We start from the raw sequence: 20,173 nt of genomic DNA on the forward strand, positions 1-20,173 counted from the left end.
CCAAAAAAAGCAGCGCACTCTACTGCATCCAGAGTTGCAATGGAAGCTTCTCTCCAGGGGCTGGGGTGGGGGAATAGCCCCTCTGCATAGGTGAATCTGCTCCTTCATGACTTTTGTCTCGCTTCAAACATGCTATTTGACAATGGGGAAAATCTCCAATGCTTTGCGGTCAATTGATGTAGACCAAGTGTACTCTCCATCAAATCAATTGTGAAATCAGTAGATGAAGTCAGATGTATTTTTCATCAAAGCAGAAACATTCAGTTCATATATGCTTACATTAAAATGAAATAAAAATTACTGCATCAACTCACAAACAATCATTAGGATAATTTAATCAGAATCGGCTAATCTAGTGAAAAGTACTCTTATTTTGAGAGAAGAATATGTGCTGTTGGATACATATTTTGCTATATATAAATAGCATGGTGGAGCATCATGAATCTGAATGCCTTCCAAAGAGGGAGAAGAGAATGGAATAATGACATAATTCCAAAGTTCCTTTTGGAGAATAGATCTACCTTTTTAATATCTGATTTACAAACATTTAAAAAATAAGACTGCATTATGAAATAAGGGAATGATATTTTGGAAACTTGAACATACTTTCAAATGGAAGTTGAGCTTTCATGGTTTCTGTTAATGGGTTTGTGCTGTTATTTCTCTTTATAAGCAAAATATTAAAATAAGTTCATTTACGCAAGCTCCATATTTGCAACGTGTTGATCCTAAAACCATTATACCCAGAGTTAACTGCAACTGGGTTTGGGTGGAAATTACTTTCATGTAAATGCATTTAGGAGTGAATACAACAAGCAATTAGGAAAGCATTTCAAAGGTGGACTTGAACAGTCCAATTTAGAGTTCCCCCTATAATTTCTGCTTTCAATTGTTTAGTGGTTTTTTTAAAAAAAAAAAAACCTGTCAGATGCATTAATTGTGTCAAATGGTTTTTCATGGAAGTGCAACTGAAAAGTCTCTTGAACCTCTTGACATAACAAAAATAGCTTTAAAGTAAACAATGGTTTTTTTGTTTCACATTTGAGAACATCTCCTTTTGCATAATTTATTACCTTTTAATAATATACATATATTAAACAATCCTATTATTTATTCTGCAATCTGGCACTCTGAAGGCTTGTGTATTGGACTAATGGTAAGACGTAGCCCATCCTTTTAGTTTGGCACTCTTACAGTGCAATCCTGCATGCCTACTCAGAAGCAAGTCCCATGCAGTAGTATCTTGGGTAGGTGGGCATAAGGGTTGCATCTTAATATATCCCCATTACTCCCTTTGTAATCATCATTACAGTGATGCTTTGTCATACTGTATATGAAATCTTAAAACATTTATGTCAAAAGAAATAGAAACTAGAAGTTTTCATCCAATATTGTTTGTTTCTTGAACACACATTTCAGTCGGACTTTAAATAATCCATTAAGAACAGCTGTCTTAAAATTGTCTATATACTAACAGCAGGAGAGAGCAAGTGTCACTGGTAAAAAGGGTGTAATGAGTTGAATTGGCTCCTTTACTACATGTGTTTAGGAAGGCAAATCAGTTTAATCAGTCTGCTGTTTTCTATGTTTTATATTTTATAGTGATTTACCGCACATCATTGATCTTCTTGGGGGGGAAAGTGATATATAAATAATGATAAATACTGTTGCTTTAAGACTAGCAGACCTGTATATTCCAGCACTTAGCTATGGGTTCTGTGGGTGGCTTTTGGCATATCCTATACTCCACCTTCTAATTCCATAGCTATTAATATATAGGCTTGTTACAGAAATAGGATGGTTGAAAGGCATTCTGCCCATGAACACCACCATCCTAAATGTAATTGATGGTCTATCAAACTGTAGGACTTTTCTGATGCTGCAGTGGAACAGTTTATTTGCATAAACCATCCTAAGCACATGCTGGGACAGCTTGCTCTACAACTAGGGTGCAAAAATAGTTTACTCATCTGATAAATAGCCAGGCACCAACAATCATCTCTCTCACATTCTAACATGATGAAGGCTGCAATCCCATGCATGCATACTTGAGCTTACTTCTGAGATGACATGCATAGAAGATTATGCTCAAGGCCCCCTTTCCGTATATGCACACATACACATGTACCTGCATGAAATGCTTATGTGTGCAAATATACCAAACCCTACAGACAGGACTGCATTGGATCATTAGCAGTGTGACTGGCACCCTGCTGCCTGTGTGAGAAGCTATATAAACAGTTGTACCTGTTTGTATTTACCGTATTTTTTGCACCATAACACTCACTTTTTTCCTCCTAAAAAGTAAGGGGAAATGTCTGTGCGTGTTATGGAGGGAATGCCTACGGATTTTCCTCCTCTAAAAACTACATGCGTGTTATGGTCGAGTGCGTGTTATAGAGCGAAAAATACGGTACCTTACATGCTGCGCGTGTTAGCACCATAAAGGAGACACTCCCATCCAGCAGTAGCTAAGCGTGGATGGAGCCCAAGAAATTAAGCACAAGGTGAAAATTATGTAGGTAGGATCAGGCTCAAGCGTCATCAAGTTGTGAAGGGCAAAGCAAATGGTCTGCATTTGGCAACATGTTGGGACAACACTGGCTCCCCCAGCATCGAGTATCCACTTTTACGGTTTTCCCTTATAGGCCAATGGTTATTCGTGCCTGTGAAAAAAATGTTGCACCTGGAGACACTGCTGATAGTGGGAAATATGACACTGGAAATAGGGTATGGTCTCCCCAAAAAGATGACCCACATGGTGGGAAGAAGTCTTTGTAACACTTGACTAGGTTTTTAAAGCAAAGGTAAAGCACCAGATCATATACCTAATGGAAACTGCAATATATTGTCTTGACAGACAGAACTGGGCTCTTCTATGGTTTTCTCTCTTTTGCACATTGATTCAGAGCACTGCAAGTGCTTCCATGTGCATGTGGTCCCTTTGCTTGTGCAGAGACTGCCCATTCACTTCAGTGGAGGCAGCATAATTATTTGCATAAAGGAGCTTATACACAGATTTGCTCCCTCTCTTGAGATGAATGGGTCAACCCTCGTGGGTGATGCAACTCCTTCTGCATATGCTGGAGCTACAAAATGTGTGTAAGAAATCAACGGACTGGAGCAACAGAGAAAAATGGAAAACGAGACACAACTGTGCTACAATCATTTTCAACCCCTGACTTGCACCTATATACAGTTAAATTAGAGCTAAGGCTTGAAGCAGGTTAATTTTCTATTTCTAGGTAGTTAAGGGCATATAAGGACAAGGCAAATAATTCCTTCGGAGGGAATAAGCAAAAATTCAATTACATCTTCTTTTTATTGTAAAATCATTCCTCACCACATACTATGAGTTGGATCCACACGCATCATAGTTAGCAGGTAAGTCACAAGTACCAAAGCTGATGGATGGATAAAAGCAGCAAGATCATAGCACACCAAAAGTATCATATATGCCGAAGAAATAATTCAGTGCTTTAAAGATTTTTTTCCCCCTCTATAAAAGTTGTGATCTATATAGGACTTCATTCACATGGACACTAACAACAAGGAGTATTTTGCTTTGGCGGTAGTGGATCACACATCTGTTTAACTTGCTCTATATTTTTTTAAAACACACTCTCTGGGTTGTACAGATGTGAGTCAGGTAGCATTTTGCCCCACATTAATGAGGTGTCCCTCGGCCAGTATCCTCTGGGATTCTCGATTCGTCGATTTTGTGTTCTTTTTGCCACGTGAATCCATCACTTAGAAGAATGTGATTTTGTGTTCCACTTAATTATCAGTCAGCATAAATTATAAATCCAGAAAATGTGCTGTATTTGTTGTTGTTTCCTCCATGTGCTTTCCCTCCATCTAATTTTATGTAGACTTCATCTCCTGGCTCCAAATGTAGAACGACGCTGTTACTGGCATAGTCGTAGTTTTGGTCTGCATCCTGAGCAATTGCACTAGCTCGCACCTAAATAAAACAAAACACAATGAGAATATGTGGTTTGCAATTATAATACTAGTCAGCTCTGTAGAACGGAAGTGCACGGGTGGCTTGCTCCAATGCTCTTCTTGGTAGAAAAAGGTTTTGCCTTTACCACTGTGGCTACTGACATATCAGAGACTAGCAGAAGAGTCAGCCATAGCAAATTATTTTAACTTGCGCCACCCAACATCAGCTTGTTTGACTGAATAATACATGACTACCGTCTATCAACATACACCAGTAACCTTTCGCAAAATCACTTCTAATAACTAGAAACACTATTTTATGTATTTGTTTCCCATATGCATAGCCAGGGCTGGATTTAGGTTTGATGAGACCCCAAGCTACTGAAGGTAATGGGGCCCTTTATATGTCCAGCTGTCCTTTGTCAACAACCAATTGTTGCTGTTTTTTGTGTCGAATATATGCTATATGGTAATTTATGGACCTAATAGGTATCTAAAGCCATTTGGACATAAAAAAAGGCTAGCAAGCAGGGCCCATTATTTCCATCATAGGAGCCTACACAACAAAACACTGCTGCTGTATGTAGGTTTTATTTTATTTGCTTTTTATCTTATATTTTGGAAATGTACATCCAGTTTTTTCCCCTTTACATTTTTTTGGGGCCCCCCAAGAGAGTGGGGCCCTAAGCTATAGCTTGTTTAGTTTATACATAAATCTGGCACTGTGCATAGCCCATGCTCTTGGGAGCTCAGGGTAGTGTAGCTGAGGATTATTCTTCTCACGTTAGGATGAGAAACAGGCCTGAGGTCAACCCAAGAATTGTAATGCTGAGAGGTATTCAGAACCAGTACAACACCAGTCACTTCACCAGATCAGTGCTCTAGACTTAAGCCAAAATATACAGAATTGCGAAACAAGCAGTGATAGTTCAGTTGGTTAGAGCATGATGCTGAGTTCTATGAGCCTGGTGTTTTGCCGGTGTGCTTTGCACCTTATTTTCCTTGAACTGTGCCTCCCACTATGCATGACAAATTGCTTCTGACACGAAGGGGAATTTTTCAAAGCAGCTTGTGAACATATGAAATGAAAAAGGAATAAGCTAGCATTCCACTGGGCCAGCACAATCCCACCTAATGAGCCTAAGCAGAGGGAGGGGGTTGGGGGAGGCAGGAGAAGCCAGACACAGTCTCGATCTCATATCAGATTCAACAGGTATGCATCCATCTAACATTGCACTTGACTCCTGTTGGCTTGGCTCGTGATCAGAATCAGGCCCATTGTAGGAGAAAAGGATATGAGATTATCATAGAGATGTCAAGAGGGGTAAGTATATAATAAAACCACCCCTTGATGCCTTTGAATCAATGAACTTTACATCATGTTGAAGGCAGAGTTTAAATTGATGTACAAAGATGCAACACAGGAGCAAGCTACAAAATCAACTACCTCCACATTCATTGAATATATGCAGTTTGAAAGCCATTCAGCAAATTTAACTAATGCAGGGAACATGTCCATCACGTCAGCTTTTCTAATTTGAGATTATATTTTAAAATCCTGAATTCTTAATTATGCAGTGTCTACAAGCTTAGAGTTGTAAGTGTCTTGGAGTTTTAAAGAATGCCATATTGAATTTTATATAACTAACAAATCTGGCCACAATCCTAAGCCCACTGAAGCAGAACTGCACGTAGACCAGTTTAACAGAATTGTTCAGAAAACTTATAGTTTGGTTTCAGTAGCAAAATATTTAACTATTTATTTGTATGCGATTTATGTTAGTATAACACATCATCTGCCTTGTTGCCTGTTCTTATTCCACCACAGATATACATGACTGCTGGTGATTTAGTGCTTTTGCAAACCTGAACTAAATAATGCATAACTTGGCATGCAATCTCCTGGATATATTTTTTAAAAATCTTTTTGGAATTGAAAAATGTACAGTAAGTAAAAAAATATTAAATACACAGATGCCTTTCGAAAGTATAAATGACAGGTTTTCAAATTAAATTTTCATGTGATATGATCCCACATTAATTCAGAAATGTTAACAATGGATAAGACTTTTCATCATGCTAGATCTCATAAGGTATTAGGAAGCTTAGAAATCACAGAAGCAGGAAAAACCTCCTCTTGTGCATCATATAGCAAGGTTCGGAAAGGCTTAAAAGATTTGTAATTGCTTAACAAATGTTCTAATTTAAGCTGATATACTGTATAATATCCTAGGCAATTCTACTTTGGATTTGTATCTTCAGAAATATGACACATATTGAACTGATCTGCCTTGGCTACTCATAAAGCAAAAACTATCAAATTGTGTATTTCCTAAGGGTTAACGGGTGCTTGGGAGGAGCAGGTGACTTCAGACCATTAATCCCAGAAATATTCATCCCTAGGAATTACCCTGTTTTGAGATCATTACTGATATTACAAATAGTAAAGAGGAAGAATGGATGGTTGGTTTTGTTTGAATTATTATCACAGTTTTAAATTCAACCAATGTCTGCATTTTATTCAATCGGGCTGCTTAAATTATCGTGCAAATTCCATTCATGCACTATTTAAATGCTGCATGTTGAATTTATGTAGCATTTTATGTTACAGTCTGATGAATCCTCCCCACTCCCCCACAAAAGAGCACGAGGTCTATTTTGCTATTGGCTCTAGCATTAAATGTGCTTCATGTATCACTATGTAAAGGCAGTGGGCACTCTCCACAGCAGTGGACATTGTCTGCACTAAAAGAATTGAAAGATTTATTGATTGAACTCCTAAAAATACTTTGCAGATTGCAGTCATTTTGTGTGCAGCTACAATGCCTTGTGACTTAACCTTGATCCCATACAATGTGTGTGCTACCTTTGCAAGACTCTGCCTCTTTTGTTGTTGTTTGGCAACCAATGTAATTTCTTTTTAAAGCCTATAAGGACAATCTTAGAAAAAAACCCTATGTGTATTGCAGCACACGTTAAAGGTGCCTCAAAATTAAAAACAATTAATGTGTGTGTTACATAAGTTTCACAATGGCTCGCCTCACTGAGTTATACAAGTACACAGGGACATTAAAACTGCAAACAAACCAATTATGTTATAGCTTCAGCACTTCTATATTTAAGCTAACTGTTAAGGAAGGCAATGTGTTACATGGGAGTCCTTGAGATATTCAATAAATGTTGCTCTTGAATGATTCCACCCCCAACCCTGCGAGTCATATTCACTCTCAGTACTCATGCTTTCCTACATTACCATGCTGAATCTATTAACACCCTGCTCTCTTTTTGGCCAGTCCCACCAATATTTTGTATTGAAAGCTCTATTGTCCAAGTTCATTAGCTGCCAGCTTCATCAGATCAAACAGTCCCCCAAACTAAAGCTACTCACTAATATGAAAAAAATGTCTTAAGAATTTCTTATGGCTGAATAAATATAAACTGAGTTCAGAGCTGCATGATCAATATTTGTCTATTCTGTTTGTATAGTGACTAAATTAAGCAATTTATAAATGTCGGGAATTATGTACTTAGTCTATCTTCAGGCTTATTTTAATATTTATGATCATAAAAATATGCCATGCACTCTACTGTGTTCTGTTTTTATTTCTATCATGTGTTAATAATGCTTTTTAATAACCAAAATTAAAAAGTTTTTTTTCCTGAACCAGATGGTTGTACGTGTGAGACATGGCAATTTGCTGTGCTGTATTTAATGTTTAACAATGTGGTCTCATCTCTAAAAGCAATATTTATGGCAGGTGTTTGCTAATTTGATTAATTTCTACTGATGTCCCCATAATTTCATTTTTACAGTGCTTTTGAGAAACCATAAACAAAAGGTTAAGTGGCGTATCAGATTAATATACCAGCCTTTGATGCTTCCATCTGTGATCTGCCGTTTAACACAAAGCTGAAGTGACTGAAAGAGCTCTCATCTGGTTACGGTACACTGGTATTCCCCAGTACCAGTGTTCAGCAATTTCAGCTTCATTATTCTGCCTTTCAGGAAAAAAATCCCTTCAGTCTCAGGCACTTTCTACAAACACGCAGTATCATATTTCAGCTTTTTTGGAACCTTGGTTAGAATACTGTGAAATCATGTTCACTGTGCTACCTACAATTAAGGCTATATAAAGTAATGAATGAAAGTAAAATATTAAAAGTGAACCCCTAATAGTCTGGTGAGTCGCTGTAAACATGAAAACAATGACCAGCAAGCCCTTTGGGGAGAAACGGTGTAATCTATGCTTACTGAACAGCATTTAGCACCCTACTGATATAAAATAACTATTTAGAAGTAAATGTAAAATTCATACTTTCTGATAAAGGTTTGAAAAGCTACCTTATTTCTAAACTTACGACATGTGATATAGTTTGATCAAACTCCTTTTTTGGTTTTCCCTTTTTTAGGATTAAATGTTTATTGATTGTGCATACATCTGTAATGTTTATTATACTTTATTTTCACCCATAAACAATCTATTGGACTTCTGCATCAACAAAGCCCTTCTAGGCTCATGTTCTGACTCATTTTATCTTACCCTGTGCCATTATCAATCTTGCTTACAAAGACAATAATTAATGCAAGTGTGTTTGTGTGTGGTATGTATGTCAGATCTCTGGGGGCCACTTTAAAGCCAAAGGAAGCAGGCAGTTGTGCCACCATTTTGACTACTTAAAATGGATTATATATGCCTTTCACTTTATAGAAATGTGTGATCTTTTAATGTTTGGCCTAGTGAAGCCTTGAAGTGTGGCTGGGAAGGGGTGCCAAATTTGGAAGCAAAGATGACGTTGTTTTAAAAGCTTTCCTCTTCACAGACCTTCCTCTTAACAGAGGTTGGAAAGTTCTTTCCCCTATGCGACCCTGTGCATGTGTAAGCCACACTGAGGACCGCAGGACTTGTTGCTGAGTAAATAAAAAACATATATTGATAGGGTTGTAATGCCGGGGGTTATGTTTAGTGCAGTGCCAGCGGCGTCGTGAATCTTGAACTTATGCTTGTCATTCTAGCATTTACCCTCCCCGTCTTTCCATCTGTAAATGCTGAGTTTGTATACATAAAAAATTTTTGGTGTTTGTTTTTTTTTAAAAAAAAACCCTGGCCACTCTCCAGGTTATTATGCCTAAAGCCACGAATCTGGGGCGGAAAGTTCCCATTCCCTTGAGCCCAGTCCCTTCCCAGCGCCGGCCATTTTCTTCCTTTCTCGAGGAGGCGTGGGTGGGTCCCCCAGAGAGATCCTTTCCAGCCTGCTCCGTCGTCGGAGCAGATGGAGAGCCTCCCCTGTCTCGAAATGGCTCCTTCTTCCACTGCTCAGGAGCTTCTCCTCACCCCCGGGAAGCCGCCCCTCCACAATCCCCACCCTCTTCTCCTTCCGGCCCACGAGGAAGGCGCGCAGCAAAAGGCCCGCGCTTTTCCCTCGCCCTCCGGCGGCGCGCGAAAGGAAGGGCGGGCGAGGGAGAGAGGGGAAGCATTTCTCGACGGGACTGCTTTTCATACCATTTTTTTTTAAATTTCCATTTAAAGCACGCACACGCAAAAAAACCACAAACGTAAAAACTACGTCTGCGCGCCGTGCGCTCTTTACTTTCTTTCTCCTCGCTTTTTGCAACCTGGCCAACAAAATCCCCGAGGTGAGTTGTTCTGCCCTTAATGACTGAGCGCGGCCGGATTCGCGCCGCGTCCACCGAGTCCTTATAAACCCATTTAGTCGTTGTTGTAGCCTCGCTCATTTGTGACTCTGAGAAGGCGGCTGGGGGGGGGGCAGGGAGAGAAAGAGGAGGAGGAGGAGCGTTTATTAAGAGACCCAATTAAACGAGGCGGGGGGAGGGGGGTCCTCTCTCTTGCCTCAGAAACGACCACCATGGGGGGGGGGCACAAGCGGGCTGGGTTTCCACTAGACGCCGCCTTCACACCTCGGGAAGGGAGAGGAGGCGGGTGCCCCAGTGGGGACGCGCCCGCCCCAGATTCCTATTCCCGGATTCCCCCCCCCCCCCCGGGAAGGCCGGGGCTCCTCTTTCGCACGAGTCCGTTTCCCTCTTTGTCTCTCAGGACTCCTTTCCCCCTCCCCGGCATGAATTGATTGACCCGGCGCCCGCCTGCTTTTTGCGACTCACGGTCCACTGAGCCCCATCAATTAGGCACTTTCACTCTCTGTACTTAATGGGAGGCGGGGCGGAGGGCAATGGGCGCTTGTGCTGTGAAAGGCGGCCAGCCCGTCCCTCGGGCTCATCCTGCCAACATTTCTGTCCCAGAGGCACCAGCAGTGAACCGCCCCTTCCAACGCGCCCACTTAGGCTCGGGGGCCAGACTGCAGCTCCCATCATCCCTGGCCACTGGCCCTGCCAGCTGAGGCTGATGGGAGTTGGAGTTTCACGTCGATGGGGGTCGCAAGCCCCCCATCCTGGGGTTGCCACCAGCCGCAGCTCTTTCATAGGGACGTGCGTCCGACGTCCCGTGGAGCCTCCGCTGTTTTCCCTCGCGGAGGAGGGGAGAAAGGAAAGGCGTCCACGTGGATTTGTCTTATGGATGGGTGCAGGCTCATGGTGCAGCTTCCTCCCTACTTTAGCCTTTCCTCATATGGGGAGGGAAAAGCCCTTCCTTGCCATTTATCCAGCCGCAGGGGCTGGGAGAAGGGAGCAGCTCGCGCAACTTAAGTCGCCTCGGGAAGCAGCGACGCTTACTCAGTAGTTTGCACATACGGAGCTGACGGGCTGCCTCGGGTGTAACAGCAGAAGGACGCTGCAGCCGATCCCTGTGGCTTTTCCTTGCCATTTCCAGACTTTCCTGCCTCCTGGGAGCCTCCCGCAACTCCTCCTTCCTCTGAGTGGGCAGGCTGAGCCCCGGGACCTTTTTAACGATCCCGGGGTTGTCTGTCCGTCTCACACACACCCTTCCTCACCACGTTCAGGTTCAGCACGTGAACAAGGAAGAGTGTCTTAAAGTATATACTGTGTATACGCAGAGTCCCATCTCTTCACCACTCATAGCTCCTAAAAGTCTCCAAGCTAGTTTGACAAAAGAGATCTCTTAACATTAGGAAGTAAGCGCTTGGGCACCTTCCCAAATCTCCCCGGCTTTGAGGCTGCCTCTTTTCTACTCACTACCACTTTCCAGGCGGCGCTCCTCTGAATTCCTTTGGGTTCGGGGCTGGGAAACTCTCCCCGTTAGAAATTCAACAGGTGCAGCTTTGGCACAAGCGCGCTCTTCTCGCCTTTGCCTCACCTGTTGAATTTCCACCTGGCTGGCCAACCAGGAGAGTCGCGCCAGGCAATACCAACGCGGGCAAACAAAAACAGAGGGCAAGCCTGACCTCTTTGGCCTCGATCCGAGCTGCTGCACCCCTAAAGCGGACTCCCCTCCCCGCGGCCTTCCCCGTGCCTCCCTCTCTTTCTCCCCGCCAGGCCCCACCTGGTTGTTCTTGCACAGATCGGCCCACATGCTGGTGCCGTCGCCGCCGCGCATGAGCACGTGGTAGGTGAAGAAGTAGATGCCGGGGATGGAGCAGGTGAACTTGCCCGTGGTGGGGTCGTAGTGGTTGCCCAGGTTGGTGACGACGTCGTCGAACTTGAGCACCTCGTAGCCCTCGTGCTGCCGCTTGAGGCCCGCGTAGAAGGCGATCTTGGGCACGGTGCTGTAGGTGGCGGCGCTGATGGCCCCGGCCGCGTTCAGGCCCGGCGCGCCGGGCGGGCCCGGCAGGCCCTGGCGCCCGGGCTCTCCCTTTTCCCCCGGCGGGCCCACGGGCCCCGGCGGGCCGGGTTCCCCCGGCGGCCCCCTGGGCCCGGCCTTGCCCGGGCGGCCGGCCTCTCCCTTGGGGCCCTGGATGAAGGTGGGCAGCGACTGCATGAGGCCTCGGTCCGGGGTGGCGGCCGTGCTGGGCGCCTTGGTGCCGCCGTAGGGGTCGCACACCATGCGGCAGGTGCCCAGCATCTCGTAGTGCGCCGACGTGCCCGCCGAGCTGACCAGCACCGGGATGAGGATGACCAGCAGCAGCACCATGACCACCCCCAGCGCTCCGGCCGCGATCAGCCGCCGCCTGCTGCCCACCAGGCGGCTCAGCGCAGGGCGATCCTCTTGCCTGCTTTTGGACAAAATCTTGATGGCGGGACGGGAACCTCCTCGAGCCGAAATCCTCGCGGGGCACCTTCCCCGCGTCCCAGGGGGCTGCTCGCCCTCGTGCTCCTCCTCGCGGCCGGGAGGAGCGCGCCGAAAGGGCTCCTTCGCCCGATCCCCCAGGCCGAGTCCCGAGAGCCTCGCTCCCCGTCGGGGGCACCTGTGGCTGCTGCCGCCGCCGCCGCCGCCGCCGCCGCTGCTCCCCTCGAGAGGAGCCGCGCACACTTTTATGCTGCTGCTGGCGATCGACTTTTCCCCCCCGCCTGTGCCAGCTCGAATCAAGTTCCCTTCTTCTGCTCCTCCCGATCGCCTCTCGCTGCCTTCCCGCGGGTTTTTTTTTTCCTCTTCACCTCTCCCCCTCTCCTCTTTCCAACCCCTTCTTTCCGTCACTCATTCATTCTGTCTCTTCAGCAGTCAGCTACACCAGCTCGGCGAAGGGAGCGGGATCGGAGATTCCTGGGGAAATCCTGTTCGCGCCACAGCCGGATGGAGAGAGAGAGAGAGGGGCGCTCCCCGTCGTCCGCCTTGGCCGCCTTCCTGGCTGAAGCTGCCGGGGTCCGCGAGCCGCTCGGTGCCGCTGCCGGGAGCTGCCCACAGGCTCGTCGGAGCGCGCGCAGCCACGACGAGAGGAGGCTGGCAGAGGCGCCGCCGGGGTAATTTATAAGCGCCCGAAAGCGCAGGGGAAAGGGGAGCTGCTTTGGCATCTCATCCCAGCATCTGCTCGGCTCATCCCACTCGCCCAGAGTTTGGCATCTCTCTGACAAGTGTGGGGAAATGTTTTCCTCCCCTCTCTCCCTCCACAACCCCCCTCCCCGTCTTACTTTTTTTTTTTTTTTTTTAATTCTCGCTGAGCGGAGAAATTGTGAGCATTTCCCTTGCTGAGCCCTGAGTGATGACAGTTCCCCCACCCCGTTTTGTTTTTTGTTTTTTTGCTGGAGCAGATCAAGGAGGGGGAAAGAGAGAGATCTACTTAGCACCTTTTGGATAACCTTCAGATCACTGATCCAGAATGTAAAGGTCACCCACACTTCTTGTTGGATAGTTCCCCCAGCGGTCTCTGTCTGTCATGTGAAATATCACTTTTAATACAAGGGCAGTGTATTACAGTTCACCCAGCAAAAAGCCATTTGGAAACAGCCTCCGCTCCAACCACTGCTATGCACTGAGTTGGACGTTTTTCCTGGTTTAAATCTGCATCTACCTAAAACACATGGAAAAAATACCCTCTGTCTCTGTTTCTCTGGAAATTAAGTGCAGAACTATGGTAGTATGTAGGATATAAAAGACTTTCCCCTGCTCTTTGGCCAGACACTGCATTATTATTATTATTATTATTAGTCATCTGTTAACAATATTTCCTTAGGCAACACTGTAAATATCTTTATAATAGTGCTGCTTTAAATATATCAGGCTATGAGGCCCTCCAGCAAAGGCGATATACATCAAAGACAAGGAAGAAGTTTCTGTGCCAACTCTGAGCACGTTTTCCCAAAGAGAGGTAGTGTTTGCTCAACTGACTTCTCCTTTCTTAAACTGCCTTCCATCCCTCCTTCCTGTCCTCCCCACTGGAGATGGGGTGAATGTCATTCTCCGGCAAGGTGACTAAGCCACCAGCTTTCCATAATTTGAACTGGTAGTTCTCTGCAACAGATATCAAGCTAGTACCATTTGCCTTCCAAGCACAAGGCAGAACAGGGCTGCCTTAAACAAATAGGCCAAATTGATTCCTAAATCATACTTCTGCATTCAGGAGCAATTGGACGTCAATCAAATGCAGGTGACATTTGCCTGTCAATACAGGGATGATGGCTGAACGAGTGTGACTTATTACGGCGGGGCAAGAATCTGAAATGAGCAAAAGCAGCAAATAAGCAAATAACACCATCCCCGGTGAGTGTTGATCAGAAAGCTGTGATCTTGTCTGGGGCTCGCATAGCACGAATCTCTTCTTTATAATACCGCCCCCCACCCCCCGTGGACTCCCGTTCTTTTTCTTCTGTTCCGTAACACAATAAGGTCAAAGCAGCAGCCAGTGGGGAAACAAAGATCCATCGATTCTTCCTTTTAAGTAGAAATGTCAGCGGCTCCTTGCACTCCTCCCTAAGAGAATCAAAAAGCAAAGAGTGTGTGGCCACACCATGCCACCGATGGACCAGCCCAGCTCCTTATCTCCACAGCGTGCTGCTGATAAAAGCCTCAGCTTTTGGCATTTGTAAATATTCCCAACGCCGCCCCTTTTTCTGATTTTTGTCAGAGCTCAACCTTTAATAAAGTTGTTATCTCACAAAGACACAATTCAGTTGCCAGATCCCTTTGCTTCAAGCTCCCAGGCCATCCTGTGAAAGGCTTTCTTCTTCTTCTTTTTAACGGGCGTGCGTCTTGTTTATGCTACATCAGCTTCTCCCCAAAGGAAGGTTTTCTTTGTAAAGAGAGAGAAAGATGGAAAAGTCAGAAGTGCAACCAGTTTTTTGTATTCCTTGCATCAACATTAAGTTTCCAGAGCATCATATCTAGCTATATAAAGTATGCACAATCTATCATTAAATATTATTATTGCATTCATATCCTACCTTTCCTTCAAGGAGCTCAAGGGGGTGAATATGTCCCCCCCACTACAGCTTATCCCCACAACAACCCTGTGTAGGTAGGGCTGAGAAGCAGTGGCTGAATGGGGGTTGCACTAGTCCAGCACTCTGACCACTACGCCACACTGCTACTGACAAAATCATTCCTCATATGTGGATCATTATGTGGCCAAAACATAAGAGGGAAGTGTCAGCAGGCTGAGAGAACCTCCAAGTTGCAGAAGTACCAAAAAAAGAAAAGGGGGGAAAAAAAGAATAGGGAATAAAATCTAAGGGGCAAGGTGGGGGAAAACAGCATGTTCAATGATGATTGGATATTTACTGACTTTTAAAGATGGAAAAAATGCAAAGAGAAAGGCAAATAAGGCTTGGCTTCCTGACTGGTGGAACATCGGAGAGCACTCTGCACTCCAATGTTTTGTTGGATGGCTGGGTACCCCAAATGGGGCTATTTTGAGAAACAGGAATGATGATTAGAATATAGCTCAGTTGGTAGAGCATGAGATTCGTCATCTCAGGGTCATGGGTTCAAGCCCCACGTTGGACAAAAGATTCCAGTATTGCAGGGAGTTGAACTAATTCTATGATTCTATGCTATTTGTACGGTGTGATTAGAATATCCACATGCTGGCTGAATCCCAAGGTTTGCAGAAGTAGAAACAATTTTTTTTAAGGGCAGCCCCCGCCCCACCCCCCATCAAAACGTGGACTAAGCATGATCAGTATATACATGGGATGCTGGGGGAGGAGAAAAGGCAAGTGATGGGGGAGGGAAATGGAACGGAGTATTCCAGGAAAGGGCACAGTTGACTAGCTGTAATTTTGAATAGGAGCACTAGTCTGCACTGAAACTTTTCGTTGCAGATCTCATTTGCCTTTTTTTTTTTTAGTTTCAAGATCTGTGTATATGTTGAAATGGCTCCAAATATATGTCCATGTTATTCATGCCAGGGTCAGGGATGGCTCTGCAATTAGACAGAGCCAGGCAGCTGCGTCAGGCAACAGATGTTGTGGAGTCAGGAGCAGCAGTTCCTTGCCGGGAGATAAAGCTGTATGTTCCACAGCAGGCACCCCCCAAACTCGGCCCTCCAGATGATTTGGGACTACAACTCCCATCATCCCTAGCTAACAGGTCAGGGATGTTGGGAATTGTAGTCCCAAAACATCTGGAGGGCAGAGTTTGGGGGGTGCCTGTTCCACAGGGACTGCCTCAGCTAGCCTGGTGCAGAGGAAGGTGCTGTCCCACTGCCAGTGCTGAACTAAAATCCAGCCGTCAGCCCAGTTAGTTTCTATTTGTGGGGTGGAGAGAATCTTGTCCACTTCAGGAAACAAAGTATCTTTGACTACCTCTGCTTAAAGAGCCTGAGCAGCTGAAGGTGTGCATACATGCACACATACACACTCTGATCCATTGCACTAATCAAAGTTCAGCATCTCTAGGCAAACAAGCCATCCCACTGTGCTACCCTCAGGTTAACCCTGTTTTATGTATTTAGCTGATTAAGACAAATGGAAAAATTCTAGGCTCCAATTCAACATGCTTGTAATGGCGCACGTGAGAAACAGTGTGGCCCTCAAGGATAGGGAAATGTTTCTGATACTTCCATTGGTAAGATATACAATGTTAGAGAAGTGTGGTTGCAAGATGAATTGGACTATGCCTGAGCATCTAAGAGCAGCTTTTTCTCCTGCAAGTGAGCACAGCCTCTTCCCACTTTCAAGGGTTTTTTGATGGACAGGCAGATATTTCACCATTTCAAATGCCGATTCTGCCGTTCTCAGTCCATCCTCTCCTCCATGCTTCACACACGATGTCCATGTCTTCGCACACACTTCAGATATTATGCTCATTTAAAAAGTGCTGCTCATACCTTTGTGCAACCAAATATTCATTTGGTGTCATGAAAAAAGCATAATTTATTGTTGCAGGAACAGCCTCTAAACCACCAACAGGAAGCAAGTTGACCTAAAGAAACAAGTTTTCACTTTTGGAAGATTTAGCATGGAATGCATACTGCACCCTAGGATATAATTTGGGGTTTACTGGGCTTAATAAAAATGTTTGAGAGCCACTTTTCACTCAATAAACCACTCAGCACATGAAGAGGAATCAGCCATGTGCAAAGTTAGTATTCTCCTCTTACTGCAGTTAGTATTCTCTTACTGCTTCATTCAAAATAATAATATCTGAATAGGTGTAGCAAAAAATGGATACCATCAGAACAACAAACTTGATGGCATTGCTTTGCCATGGAGTATATTTGATGGCTACAGGCATTCATAAAATTGTACTGCTACAGGTACTAAATACATACCTCCATTCTAAATTCAGAGTCCTCTTTGAAGCGCACATGTGGCACTCTTTGCAACTCCCTCTTGCTTTTTCCTCTGATATCATCTCTACAGTCACCTTTGATATCCATAATCTTTGATAAAAGGCTTCATTTATTAAGAAGTATTTGACACAGTGGGGTTTTTTTTGCATCCTTTTCAAAGGCCTTTTGCCTTTTTAACTTTGGATATGCTAAAAGAGCTCAGCATGTGTAATCCAAGTTTCTTTGCAGAGCTTGCTGTAAAATGGTTGGAGGGAAATGATCACAAACCATTGTTTTAGGAATACTTTTGCTCTTATAAACAGCATTATTTCCCTCCTCTGTCTTCCCCTTCCACTACTGTCCTTGTTACTCCGTTCTCTCTCTCTCTCTCTCTCTCCCCACTGCCACGTTGATCTTCCAACCAGTTGTACATATTTACAATTCTAGTCTTTTTTCAGTTCCTTTCCTTTAAAGTTTGCCCTTGTTAAAGCTATCACTAAAATAAAAACAATGTATGATCCCTTGTGCTTATCCGACCAGCTCTCTCTTTTTTGGCCAAAGGTTGTTTGTTTGTTTGTTTTAAGAATGTCCTCAGAGTGAGGACAGTTTCACATTTGTATTTTTGAGACCCTTTGTATCCAGTTTTAAATGTTGTTAATATAGAGTAGATAGAGAGAAAGGGATTCAAATGTATTTTTAATCTTCTGTTGGAAACCGCCCAGAGTGGCTGGGGAGACCCAGCCAGATGGGTGGGGTAGAAATTAATCATCATCAAACACAATATATATTCTAGCTGATGGGTTATATCTCTGCAGTCTTCTTCTCACGGTGTTGCCTCCCTCCAAGGGAAAAAAGCCCACTGGACACAACTCAGTGGATTGGATCCAGAATTGGCCATACTTTGAATAGACCCAATGGGGGCTTGTGATATTCCATATTGCATCCACAGGGTGTGTGTATAGGGATGCAGCAGACACGCACAATCCTATGCACGATTTTTGAGGTATGTCCAATTGAGCTGAATGGGTCTTACTCCCAGATAAGCGTCCATAGGATTACTACCCTTTTAAATGCCACCCATTTTTTAAAAAAGTTTAATTACTAAACACGAGTACCATAGAAACATTTATACTTGGGACCTGCACATATTGCTACACACACACAAAACTAGGCTTAAGCAGTCAGGAGGTAAAGAGCACATACTTAATGAGCCAAGTTAAGGGAATGGAAAATTATTCTGTAAACAAGAGATAAATAATCTAGATAGCCTACAAAGAGATTAGAACAATGTGGGGTACTACAGCATGTTAAGTAACTGCAGAAAGCCTACCCTTTACAGAATCCAAAAATTACAATAATAAATCCAAGATAAATGTGATAATAACAAAGAATAAAAAAATACAGCAAAATAAAAGACGAATCGAGAGCCGACACAAATAATAGGGTGTGCCATAAATTATTTTTTGTTTCATTTGTTTTCATTATTAAAACATTGTTAGTTTCATTATTCATTTGTTTACATTACTTTTGCTTCAGCCGGTGGTGGCTAACCCTGTTCAGCCTCTGAGGGTCCCATTGAGGGTTGGCCCTGGTCCCAAGGGTCACAGGCCAACCTGCGAGCATCTCACACATCCACATGCACAGCACATTCATGCACTCGGCTTGGGAGGACAGGACAGGAGGCTGAACAATCACACATACACATATGCCACAGACAGACAAGCACTCACTCGCTCATCATTTGTGCTCCCCATGGCAGGTCTGGTGTTGCAGGGTCTCCTCATGCCCCACTCTGCCCGGAGGAGCAAAAGCACAGCACCTCAGCTTTCACTTGAATTTGCCTTCATCATTCGTTTTTCTTCATCATTGCCTGTTTCTTTTGCAAATTTTTGTGCCTTCACCTATGGAAGCTACAGCAGCAGAGCTGCTTTCAGCAGACAGCACCTGGCGGCTGCCATTTTGTTTTCCTAGAATGCCTTGGCTATTGCATTGTTCTGAGGAATTCTGGGGCGGTGGTGGGGAAATGGCAGTCACAGTCCCTTCCCTTAAGAAAGCCATGGAAGAGGGTGGGGAAATTTTATACCCCCAGTGAACACATTCTCTCCTGTGCAAATGTCCAAGGTCAACATACCATTGGTGGGCAGACCCAAGGGCAAAATTGGGTGGAGCAATGCATATCAATGTTGTCTTCGTACAGCAGTTTTGTTTCGACATGGACATCCTCTTCTCTGTCCTTCATTAAGGGAAGCAAAAGACATTATCTGAGTTTAAGGACATGTTCCAGACCGGCAAAAACACTTGAAGAGGGTGTGAGGCCGAGTGAGTGAGAGGTGTTGCTGATGGGAAGGTGTGGCCTGTGGAGAATCCTGAGGACCAGATAGACCCTAGATGTGGCCCCCAGGCCTGAATTTGCCCTGCATGGCCCTGGAAGGGTACAACATCTAGAGCATTCTGGGAAAGTAAAATGGCAACTGCAAGGGGATAGCTGCTGAAATTGACAGCTGTTTCCAAAAAGGAAAAAAGAGAGAAGAAAAAATTCCCTCCCCAATATACAATATTCTAAACAGGATAAAGGAAAAATACTAATTAATACTCACTTGTTACTCATGACATTCATTTTCTGTCAAATTCACACCCATAATACATAAGAAGCACAGCCAGAGAAGTAACAAGAGACTGGGACAATAAAATAGTCAAATAGCTGCAGTCTTCATTATTGTTCTCCCCAACACCCTAAATATGTATATCCTACAATGCTGATCTGTTTATAAGTGACCTCTTCTGAAAAACATCACACACATTTTTAAAAAAATTAAATTCCTCTTTCAATTTACCATAATCAAAAACTGCAGACATGCTTTTTCAAATTGTTTTTGTTTGTTGTAAAGATAGATTTTTTTTTAAAGAAATAACTTTTCCTAACCTGCATTCAATCATCTTTTCTTTGGACTGGGATTGATCTTGCAATGCAGTGACTTTCTGTTTGGATTCTTCACTGTTTGGAGCAACACAATAGGACAGATATGTTCTTTACCTGAGGCCCAAGGATGTTAACCTGACGAATGGGAACATATTGCTTGCTTACCTTTCCTTTTTCTTTCTCCCTTAGGAGGTAAACAGTAAATATTAAGGGGGCTGAAGACAAATGCTTCTTACGAGATACTGAAATTAAACAGAACCCCTAAAATCTATGAATAAACTGTGGCATAAATCA

The 20,173-nt window shown here is 44.1% G+C and overlaps 1 protein-coding gene across 1 annotated transcript; it reads right to left on the reverse strand.

The window, feature by feature from the left end:
• Positions 1 to 3,303: 3,303 nt before the first annotated feature.
• C1QL3 (complement C1q like 3) lies at positions 3,304 to 12,447 on the reverse strand. Its single transcript, XM_083405842.1, has 2 exons — positions 11,358 to 12,447; positions 3,304 to 3,964 (listed from the first exon to the last, which is right to left on the reverse strand). Exons 1-2 carry the CDS (start codon positions 11,943 to 11,945, stop codon positions 3,785 to 3,787), a joined length of 768 nt encoding a protein of 255 aa, XP_083261968.1. The 5' UTR covers positions 11,946 to 12,447; the 3' UTR covers positions 3,304 to 3,784.
• Between the last annotated feature and the right edge of the window lie 7,726 nt (positions 12,448 to 20,173).

Source organism: Podarcis tiliguerta (assembly GCF_965153285.1).
Source record: "Podarcis tiliguerta genome assembly, chromosome: 12".
Classification (NCBI taxonomy): domain Eukaryota; kingdom Metazoa; phylum Chordata; class Lepidosauria; order Squamata; family Lacertidae; genus Podarcis; species Podarcis tiliguerta.